This window comes from Nematolebias whitei, chromosome 21 (genome assembly GCF_014905685.2).
Source record: "Nematolebias whitei isolate Nwh7 chromosome 21, NemWhi1, whole genome shotgun sequence".
Classification (NCBI taxonomy): Eukaryota; Metazoa; Chordata; class Actinopteri; order Cyprinodontiformes; family Rivulidae; genus Nematolebias; species Nematolebias whitei.
In genome coordinates, this window is record NC_056518.1 from 11,875,333 (window position 1) to 11,887,111 (window position 11,779).

The 11,779-nt window shown below is 40.6% G+C and overlaps 1 protein-coding gene across 1 annotated transcript in view; it reads right to left on the bottom strand.

The window, feature by feature from the left end:
* Positions 1 to 11,779, bottom strand: part of LOC119427375 (nardilysin) — a 52,214-nt gene that overhangs the window by 30,275 nt on the left and 10,160 nt on the right. Inside the window, exons 5-12 of the mRNA XM_037694979.1 lie at positions 9,596 to 9,749; positions 7,519 to 7,592; positions 4,483 to 4,578; positions 4,163 to 4,285; positions 1,986 to 2,043; positions 1,239 to 1,312; positions 969 to 1,038; positions 639 to 716 (exon numbers count right to left, since the gene is read on the bottom strand). Coding sequence (XP_037550907.1) covers positions 639 to 716; positions 969 to 1,038; positions 1,239 to 1,312; positions 1,986 to 2,043; positions 4,163 to 4,285; positions 4,483 to 4,578; positions 7,519 to 7,592; positions 9,596 to 9,749 — 727 coding nt within the window. The remainder of the gene's footprint in view (positions 1 to 638; positions 717 to 968; positions 1,039 to 1,238; positions 1,313 to 1,985; positions 2,044 to 4,162; positions 4,286 to 4,482; positions 4,579 to 7,518; positions 7,593 to 9,595; positions 9,750 to 11,779) is intronic.

The following is an 11,779-nucleotide window of genomic DNA, read 5'->3' on the forward strand; positions in this document are numbered from 1 at the left end:
CTGTTTCTGAAAAAAAAAGCAATTACCAGTATACATTGGTCGCCACATTGTTTTAGTCTAAATATAGAACCTGCTTTCCAGTTGTACAGAGGACATCTGTCTAATATTAGCCTAAAATCATCCTCAGCACTTGATGCTATCTAAATTCAATATAAACAGCCACTCTTCTGTCTCTGTGAGATTCATTTTTTACTACAAACATAAGTCGAGACAGAGTATACTCAAGTTTTCCAGACACCTTTTATCAACAAGTGAACTGAGCACACAGAATAAACAGGACCGTTTTATTAACGTAGTATCAAAGTGGTGCAGATGGTAAAGGGAGTATTAAATGGGCTCTTGGTATTGTTGGACTACATAAGGTTTGGCAGATCACTCTGCCACTTAGCAACGAGAGGCTGAAATGCTCTTGTGCAGCTACATCCAAAAAGATGAAAATGTATGAATCACATTGTCAAGTGCAACAGCTAAAGTGTAGAGTTTGAGGATAAGGGCTCTAACATTCAGAGCTCACTTAGAGCAAGAAAAGGCTCACATATACCCAGCAAAATTGAGGAGGTTTTAATTGCAATCTGGAGTGCCCTCAAATTGAAATAAACAAATAGTTAAATAAAAATAATAGAAGCAATAACACTCACTTCTTTCTCAGCACTGAGAGGATGCTCCCTTTGCCCTCATGGCCAACCAGCCATGAAATGTAGTGGAGAGGCTTCACTCTGAAAAGAAGGGTGCAAAACGTGAAAATTAGGGGCTGGGAAATGATGCAATTTGTCTACAATCGCTGCAATGCACGGCATGTTTGGATTGGTCTAATTCTATGTTTACATAAAGAGGCCTCATTATGCAGGAAAGACAGCGAGACATGAAGAAAGAAAGACTTTTGACGCCATTTCTTTAAAAAGAGGTGAAAGCGTTCTCAGTCACAAGCAGTCTTCAGTCATGTGCCTCAGACGGTGTGTGTGGATCACCTGTAGTGTTTCTCCTGAGGAGGAAGAGCCCAGGTGATATTCAAAGCGTGCACTTTCCCAACAGGAACGACTGCAAAGCAGAAACAGACTCAGAGCCAAGAGCGGAAGACTGAGCACGTAACGTCTCATCGGTTTGCATATGTTCACGCAATTTTATTAAGTCAAACATCAGTCTGTTTTAACTATGTGGCAACTCGTCAGAATTATTTATAGGCTGTCTCGGAAGCACACCAGATGTGTTCAGGCGTATGTGGTGAAGTGGATCAGTACCTCTGTAGAGCTTGCAGAAGGCTGGTGTGTCAAAAGGATCCAGCAAATCAGAGAAATCCTGCTTAGGCAAACCACTGTAGACAAATAATATATATATATAGGAGTTAATATTGGTTTAACCAGGTCAGTATTCACCAGATAGGCTTTATAATTCCTGTGAATAACTAAAAGGTGCTATATTCTTCTTGGAAAATGCCTCAAATCAAAGTAGTTGGAGTGGAAACCCAGTGAATAAGCCTGAAAAGAGTTAATAGAAACAGTGTCAGGGAACATTAGTTCTTTTGACAGAGATTACTTCAAAATGTTTTCATGTATTCAAGCTCGATGGAAATGAGTTTAGCTCTGCTAGAGGAGTGGAATTCACGTGAAAGGAATTTAGAACCAGAAACGGGGAGGGATCATTAGCTCGATACAAAAACATGTCGTCGTTTCATTGAAGCGAAAGCCTTAAAAACATGGCGGCTTCCATGTAACCATGACATACATGTTCAGTCCCTGAAAAGAACCCCCGGTGACTCATAAAACAGAGAACTGGAGCGACTTTAGAAAACAGCCATTCAGATTGTAAGAACTGTTCCATTCAGGATTATTCTGATGAAAGAAAAGAACGTCTTCAGTTAAAGAGAGCTGAGCAGAAGAGATGAAGGGAGGCTTGACATTTATATTTGAGGAGATGATGTTGAGACTCAATCTGCGTAATGATAGCGCCTCCTCAAAGTGACGGAGAGCCTCTTCTGTGACACTCACTTGTTCGGCACCTTGCTGAAGATCTCTCTCACCCACTCCTCCAGAGTGTCCAGCTTCTCTGAGGGACACACAGACAGAACGAGGATTGAAGCAGAGCGCAAGTGGATCTTAATAATTTTCCGCCTAAAATGCAATTTTTTTTCAATTTTTGAGGCTAATTTAGTTCATTAATATCCCGATGCATGATCACCAATCCAGGTAGAAACATCTAAAAAGTACAGTCAGGTCACAAACAGAGTAATGTTGTGTATGCTGTTCAGTGCCAGGGGGGCTGTGATTGGGGAAACTAAACAGCCTCTAGCCAAAAGGATGGCCCAGCACAGAAGATCAACAACATCAGGCCAGGACTCTGCGGTCTACACTCATCTCCAGGCCAGCGGTCACTCTTTCAGGGATGAAGATGTTCACATCCTGGACAGAGAGGAACGATGGTTTGAGAGAGGAGTAAAGGAGGCCATCTTTGTGAAGAGAAAGCAGTACACTCCTTTGACAATGAAAAGAGTGAACTGCTTAGTGGGGAAAGCATTTCACTTGGGACGCCTCAGACTGATGAAACTCTCCGGATAGAGGGTGAAATGTCTTTCCACAAAAAAGAAACTGTCCAGATGATCTGATTGACCGTATTGTACTTTAGTCATACATAGATCAAAATGTTCAGCTCGTTCAGGAGTTGGGTGTTGTGACTTTTGGTTTGTGTAACTTCTATTGTTTAAAAAATATATTTATTTTTACAAATTATTTCCACTTAGATTTACATTTAGACTGTTCGGTTATTTCAAACAAGCATAGTTCTCTTCTGCTTCGGCATACTGGCACTACTTTTGTATTCTTAGGCCACATGTAATTACTGTCCTCTGCTACTTATGGCTTGCACTTAGCCTTTGCTAATTTAAGCTTTTAGTTACTGTTCTGCTACTTATTTTAAGCTATCATTATGCACCTTTTAGCTTTAAGCTACCTATTTTGCTACTTTTAGCTTTTACTCATTATTTTAGCTAATTTCAGCTTTTAGCTACACTATGGTTATTATTAGCTTCTAGCTAGTTTTAGCATATTTTAGCTAGCATATAGCTACTGTTAATTAGCCTTTTATAAATTTTAGAGTCAGTGACAAGCTACGTCTGACAAGAGTCTGAAATAGTCTTTTGCTACATTTTGCTAGTCTAATGCTAGTTTTAGCTAGTCTGATGCTATTTTTAGCTTGTCTTATGCTATTTTAGTTAGTCTTATGCTAATTTTAGCTAATCTTATGCTAATTTTATCTAGTCTTATGCTAATTTTAGTTAGTTTTATACTGTTTTTAGCTAGTCTTATGCCAATGTGAGATAGTCTTGTGCTAATTTTAGCTAGTTTTATGCTGATTTTAGCTAGTCTTATGCTACTTTTAGCTAGTATTATGCTGATTCTAGCTAGTCTTATGCTAATTTAGCAAATCTTATGCTAATTTGATCTAGTCTTATGCTATTTGAGCTAGTCTTGTTCTAATTTGATGCTAATTTTAGCTAGTCTTATGCTACTTTTAGCTAGTCTTATGCAGATTTTAGCTCGTCTTGTGCTGATTTTAGCTAGTCTTATGCTAATTTTAGCAAATCTTATGCTAATTTTATCTAGTCTTTTGCTATTTTAACTAGTCTTATGATAATTTCAGTTTTTAATGTCTTTTTGATTTTTAACTTGTTGCCATATTTAGCTTCTTGCAAAAAAATTTCTATGTTAAGCTTTTAGCCAGTGTCTAGGTACTTTGGGGTTTTCTGTGTTTGTCTTTTAGCGTTTAGCTAGTGTTTTGGTTTTTATGTGCAAGAGGTTCCAGTAAGAAGACGCTTACCCAGAGTTGCATGACCTCACCACTTTAATGAGGATGATCGTTCTCAGCACTAAAAGTCAACACTTGTCAATATTTTTACTGCCATGAAGCAGTTAATTACCTGTGTGACATTTCCTGCAGAACCCTGAAAATCAGTTGAATATTTTCTATCTGACAGCAATTATCTCCAGCAGCAGAACATGAAGTGCATCCTTATTTGCACAAATGGCAGTTTTTTAAATTTTCAAAGAGCTCAGGTTACCTTTCTGGTGGATCTGTTAATTGTTTTAAATGTAATTATTGGAAGAAAATGTGGTAATTTCTCTGTGTTGACTGATTCTGGTGAATGACGAATAAGAAAGATGTTCCTGACCTTTTGATTGCACAGCCAGAGTCATGTAGTGGGCAGAGTAGTACTTCTTCCAGAAGGCACGCAGGCGCTTATAAACATTGATCTTCTTCCTCTTTGGCTCCTGCTTCAACGTCTCTGCGTTCCCTAGAGTTGTATCGAGTGGACAATCAATTCAGCACGACAAATGAAACTCTGAAAAATTGGTGAAAATACGGTAAATAATCCAAGAATATAAACAGGAAACTTAGCACTGTATTAACTTGTATTTGTTTTTGCTCAGCATCCTACAAGGACGCCCCAGTGTGGATTAAATGTCCCAGTAGTTGTTTTTCCTAACTCACCCCAGCAGAACTTGCCCATGGGGTGTCCAGGTTTGGCCAGACTGCCAAACAGCATCTCCTTCCTGTGGGAGTCAGATGGTTTAGCCAGCTGGTACTCTGACAGGGGGATAGAGACACAAAAACATAAGAAACAGGACAAAAATAACAGCTCTTATGCATCATAAGGCCCAGCCTGGAATGGACTGGCCCAACCTGGGTTCTGTCTCGGGTTTTGAGTGTTGCTACTGGGCAGTCTGGTCCAGTTCCAGGTCGATTTTTGGAACCCAGAGACCTGGGGTTCCATTCAGGCTGGGCTGGCAGATTTGAAGTCAGACTGCTGGCCGTTGATTGGTTTGTTGGAATGGGGGTGGGGGGCACGTCACAGATGAGTCATACCGCCAGAGACTGCTCCTTACCAACATTTCCTTCAGCTACTTGCATCTGGAGGCTTATGTGGTAGAGAGAGCTCAGCTTTCTTTAGAAGAAATGGGAAAAAAAAAAAATAGCACGAGTGCCCTGAACAAAGGACAAGGTGCATTTAATGCTGAGCTTCGCTTTGCGCGGTCTTGCCATGACAATTCCGCCCACAATGAGGCGGCACTCTGCTAAAAGCAAACAAAACCAGAGCCGGGAAGACCGGGGCTGGACCGACTGTGGCCAGTCCAGGCCGGACTGGGCTTTATAATGTATAGGAGGCGTTAGATTCAAGGCTTTGCATTACTTGAAGTAATGCATATCACCCGCCACTTTTCATGCCAGAGTGTTAGTCTAAAGCCCTATTCACACGGGATTAGTTTTACCTAGGGACCACATGCTATTTGTAATAATTACGGAGATTGTCTGTGTTGTTAACCCCGTGTGAATCAGCCATGTCAGTAATTTGTAAAGTGAAAATTCCCCCGCACATTACCTACTATATTTTGCTGAACTCCGAGGTCCTGTGATAATACTAATCCAATGCAAATAGGCATCTCTGTGATTTGGACAGAAATGCGCAGGATCCGATACGTAATGAGGCATTTTTTGTTTTTGTTTAAGCAAAATCATTTGGGAAAAATATAGAACAAGGCTATTTTAAATGAACGCGCTGTTCGCTTCGGCTATTTTATTTAATCTTTAAATGTGGTTTTCTTTTTCGCTTCGGCTTTTATGAGCTGCTACTTCCTTCACCGCAGATGACAGGAGGTGCAGAGACGTGTGCGTGCAACTGACCAATCCATTCATATATTTACCCGCTTCTTCCTTTTCGGGTAGCAGGATCACTGGTGTCCATGTCCAGCCATCACTGTGCGAGAGGCGGGTTCAAGCCAAGTCCCTGGACAGGTCTCCAGTCCATTTCAACCGGTGGGTCAGTGGACGCGCAGCCGCTCACACGCACAGGCGGTGACAGCTGTCCATCTGAGCTTAACGTGGCTGTTTTTAACCTCTTACACCGGCCGGCCGGACCCGTCTCCTCCTCAACAAGTAGACTAACACAATTTTATATTGTGCATTCTTTAGTTTTCTTTGTGCTGATTCATAAAACCACATCAAAGCCTGAGACTGTCCTCGACCGCACATTAAGCACATTATATGGACCGGCCCAGTCGTGACAACGCAGCGTGTTAACATCATAACCGGAAGATGTCTGTAAATTTCAGCTAAATCTCAGGCTTTGTTAATCCCGTGCGAAGGCGCCACATAAAAAGCAGACGTTGGGGAGATTACACTGGTCCTTAGGTAAAACTAATCCCATGCGAATAGGATTGAAGATCATATCATGCTAAGAAACGATGGAACTTTAGTCATTTTGGTCAAAACTCTTAAATGAGTTTGTATGACACAATCTTGTGATATTAATTTTGGGAGATATGAAAAGGTAAATGGACTGTACTTATACAGCACCTTTATATCTCATCAAGACACTCAAAGCTCTTTACAACACAATGTGTGCCTCATTTACCCGTTCATACAGCTCTATACTAGATCTCTACAAAGAATAATCAATGATTATCACATTCATACACTGATGGGACACACATCACAGGCAATGAGGGGTTCAGTGTCTTGCCCAGGGACACTTCAGCATGCGACTGCTGGTGGAATCGAACCCCCAACTCTCCCACTGGAGGACCACCGCTCTAACCACTCAGCCACAGCTGCCTCATGAAATGTGAAGTTCAGTTTTCAGGAAGACTCCCAGATATGGCCCCACACACTTTTAGCTCTATATTTGTCAAATTAAAGTTATAGCTTTTTGTGTGAGTTAGCTAATGTTGATTGGCTGTGGCAGCCATCTGGAAATGGGTCCACGCCATAAAGGTAATGGGCTGTAGATGTACTTTCAATGATTACTTTCTGAAAGTGTCATTTAAATGTGTTTGGCTGTTCATGGGATATTTTGCTAACAGACGAACAGAGCTGACTCCCAACAGTAAATGCTAAAGTTTTAAGAGATGATTTTGTGAATTGAGTAGCACTTGGAGTATGTGTTGTGAATGAGTCTCAGCTACATCCACACCAAATTCTATCCAGTGAACTATGAAACTTGACTGAATTACAACATTGCTGTGTTTTTGTAAATTCAGTTGGCTGTGGCAGCCATCTTGAAATGGGTTAATTAGTGGTAGAGTTGCATTATATGATTACTTGGTAAATATTTTATAAAAATCCATGCGGTAGCTCATGAGGTATTTTGCTAACAGACAGACTCAGCGAGTTCCAAATAGCTAAAGGCAAAATTTTAATCTAAAATCTTGTGCCATCCGTTAGCCCTCACATATGTTCAGGATCCATCTCAGCTACTACTACAAAAATAAGGTCAATCTGTGAAAATGCCAAAGTTGTAGTCATTTATGCAATTTTTAAGGTCAGTGGGCTGTGGAAGACATTTTGATTTGCATTGACTTAAAAATTGAATCCTTTGTTGATGTCGATTTAATTATTACTTTCTGTAAATTTCATCTCAATCTATCCAGTGGTCTATTAAATATTTTGCTAACAGACAAACACATGAGAACAACAACTATGCACAGCGGCATGAAATCAACTATGACCCCAAATAAATGAGTGACGTACCGCTGTCAACGGCCTCCACCTCCCTGTCGATTGCGTCTCGGATCATTAGGGGGCAGATAAAGAACTGCGCCCACCTGGGAGGGAGAACACAGAAAGGTGAGGTTCTACGCTCGAGCACGAGTCAGACAAAACCACGGACAAATACAGAGCGACAAACAAACTTTGGGTCTGAGTTTGTCTGTTGGAGCACCGAGTCTGTTCAGTCTAAACAACTGAAGAAACATCTCACCACGCATTAATGAAAATCAAAGAAGATCTGTTTGAGCTGTTGATGCGTTTATGATTTTTTTATTCAATAAAAGATGTTAATTATTTACGCAGCCTTGAATTCTGGGTTTGTTAATGGGACAAATTCTACACTGTTGTGAAAATGAGGAAGGGGGCGTCACATTTTCTCTGTTCACACAGATTCAATTCAGTTCAGTTCAGTTTATTTATAAAGCACCAAGTCACAACAGAAGTCGTCCCAGGGCACTGAACAGAAACATTCATCTACGTAAAAAGTCAGTTAATAACAGTATTTATCTGAGGAGCAGACTGCTTTGAGTTTTCACTTCGTCGTAATCTCTCATCCTGAGCGAGCACGAAGGCGACAGTGGAAAGGAAAAACTCCCTCATGAGGAAGAAACCTTTAGCAGAACCAGGCTCAGGACATGCTTAAATAATTTGAATGTATCGTTTACATGGGCACAATCCGTTCACGACGAGCGTTAACATGCAGCAGGCTTTTATTCAGAATAGAAGTACTGACATGTGCAGAGTGGTAAACGCCTCTTAAAAAAACCACAGGAGAAGAAGTTCTACTTCCGCGATGAACGTAAACGAACCTGAGCACCCAAAATGGACCCGCGACAGTTGTTAATGATGTGGAGACGTTCCTGCACTCCCTGACTGAGCTGCAGGTGACACAGATCATTCTGAGCTCTTTCAAAGTTTCTAGTAGACGTGTCGCTCACCGACCAGTTTTACTTCCTCGACATATTAGCATTAGCCAGGCGGAAATACGTGAGGTTGACACAGGTCGCACATGCGCAGTCAGCTCAGTTTTCCACGATCGGAATAAAACTATCAGATTACATGTTTACATGCACACCGTTCAGATTATGAATCGGCATAAAACACCCGTCTCATTCCGATTACAAATTCTTTCGGATCCAGCTGGATCAACAAAGAATAATCTGAATGGGGCGTTTACATGACGCATTTTTATTCCGAACGGCCGTTTAATCCAAAGACGTAAGTCCATGTAAACTTTGCTACTGACAGGTCGAGAAAGGAGGTGCGCATGTTAAGATAGAAATAATTTCAAATGTAAACTATTCATTTTTTAACTATTAATTTGATGAAACTAGGTCAATTTCTCCTATAGTAGTGTAAGCCTATAGCAGCATAACAAGCCAACCCTAACTATAGGATTTATCAAAAAGGAAAGTTTTAATCCCAGTCTTAAAACCAGACAATGTGTCAGCCTCATGGACAGAAACTGGAAGTTGGTTCCACAAGAGAGGAGCCTGATAACTGAAAGATCTTCCTCCCATTCTGTTTTTGTAAACTCTAGGAACCACAAGTAAACCTGCAGTCTGAGAGTGAAGTGCTCTGTTAGGAAAATATGGAACAATAAGATATGTAATATAAGATGGAGCTAGGTTGTTGAGAGCTTTGTAGGTTAGAAGTAGGATTTTGAATTCTATTCTGGATTTGACAGGGAGCCAATGGAGAGAAACTAAAACTGGAGAAATATGATCTCTCCCATTAACTCCAGTTAAGACTCTGAATGAGTTTGGATGAGATGACTGCTTTAGATTAGATAGGGCTGGAAAAAGCCACTAAATCAAATTTTACATTTTAGTTGGGAAAAAAATCCAGTAAATGTTAAAAAAAACCATCAAATCTAAAAAGATACAGTGCTTTAAGAGTTTTTAATCTCTCTTCGGGGCTTCTTTGAGTTATTTTCCTTATTTCTGTTTTATATTTACCTGTCAATCACACAGTGGCTCTCCAGAAACCCCCCCTCTGAGGGGCGACAGCTTCAAAACACAAACATAAAGACAAAGAAAAGCTCTCATGCTTTCCTAACCTGTCAAGAGCTTCTTTGAAGCTTTTTCTCTGGACGTCAAACTGGAAGATGGTCCTCTCGCAGTCGGTGGAGGCGTTGTCGCTCCCACCGTGCTTCTTGAGGAAAGCATCAAAGCCGTTCTCTGACGGGTACTTCTCGCTGCCCATGAACACCACTGGAATACAACCGGGAAGGAATAAAAAGAGAGAAATCCAAACAAACAAACAAACAAAAAAAAAATCACAAGTGCTTGCACAAAGACACTTATTATTTGTGGTTTTATTATTTATGGGGACAGTGAGCCAAACATCTTTCTGTGTTTTTTTCTCTCGGTCCAAACAGAAAATGATAGGTTTGTTTCAGATACAGCTGCACGGTGGCTCTAAATAGTGTTGTGAATATTTTGTGACACTTTGGATGACAGACTACGAGAATGAGCGAGCTTCTTCTTTCAGACTAATCACTTGAGAACAATGTTCAGCAATCTCTGCTGATAGCAGCATCAATATCATAAATTGCAATTCAGACGGCTTGTGACACTTTATTACAAGTCGTTTCTTTTAGACTGTGAAATTGTGTTTGAATGCAGGGAGACCATTTTCTGTTATCTGTTGGGGGACGGTAAAGCTGAGTTAAGAACCAGCACAAAGCTCCCAGCAGCTGTGCACATACCACTGGGTTGAGCAAGTATTCACCCTCTTGGTAATCTTCAGTTTTGTTGCCTTAAAACCTGGAAGTTAAAGTGATTTTTATTTGATTAAAAAAGGAAAATTCTTCCACTTTTGCTTTGAAGCCCCATACAGTACCTTTAGAAATCACATCATTGTTGAACCAGGGCTACCACCAAGCAGGAGGCATCATGAAGACCAAGGAATACTCCACACAGGTTAAAGACAAAGTTATGGAGAAAAACAGATCAGGGAAGTGTTAAAAAATAAAACATCCCAGAACCCTGAACATCCCATGAAGCATCATCCACTGTTAGGAGATAGGAAGATCCATGACTTGAACAGGGTGGGGGGGGGGGGGGTAATCACAGAAATATCCAAGAAGCCAAAAATAACCCTGATGGAGCTGGACAGTTCTGCAGAGATGAAAGAATCTGTCCATAGGATCACTATGCATCTTATTCCTGGGGGCTTTGTTGTATAAATGATTACGGTACTACTTCCTGTCAGACAGGAAGTAGTACTAAGCATTGGTTAACTATGGTAGCAGAGTATGGACCGCGGTTTATTTGAAAGTAATTCACATTCAGTTCAGCAGATAAAACTGTTTTTGTTTTGTTTAACTTTATTTAACAACCATAAAGTTTACTAAAATAGCCGTGCTGCGTTCAGGTACCTGTTGTGTTCACAGCTGCAGAACAACCACACCAAACTAAATCAGTGGCTACAACAACAGAGTTTTGAACATGGACCAAAAAAATAAAATAGTGTTCCTGTGAAAAGAGGTATAGTTTCCATCTCCTACCTACAGATGAGGAACTAAGAAGAATGTGGCTGAAGAATCTGAACTTGAAGAGACCACCCAAAACTCTGTCTGTGAGCTCATTTCACTTTGTTGACAAACGGCTGACAGAGGAAAACCTGCATCCTACTTTGTGTCTGGACGACAATAACCCACCGCAGAAGAGACTCCGGAGCCTCAGAAGGATTGAAAACAGTGACGAGAGCATCAGGTATGATTTCAGGTGTATGGAGGACACAGATTTATAGAATTTGTTCATCTTTAGTTTTATGATTTTCTCTGTAACTAATCCAAGCTCTGTGATGGAGGACTTTAAGTCTTTGACTGGGCTCTGTGTCTGATTTGAGGTCAATAAGATTGTGTCCCACCTCTGTTAACAAAACACCACCGACCTTATTACTGTGTAGATACTAATACACCTCAGAGCTTTTCAGGTTGTTCATCACTTCACCGTCAGATGAAACGAGTCAATGAAGTAGCTAAATGTGCTAGTAGATGTAGCTAAATGTGCTAGTAGATGTAGCTTAATATGCCAGTAGATGTAACTAAATATGCCAGTAGATGTGGCTAAATATGCCAGTAGGTGTGGCTAAATATACCAGTAGGTAAGGCTAAATATGCCAGTTGATGTGGCTAAATATGCTAGTAGATGTAGCTAAATATGCCAGTTGATGTGGCTTAATATGCCAGTAGATGTAGCTAAATATGCTAGTAGATGTAGCTAAATATGCTAGT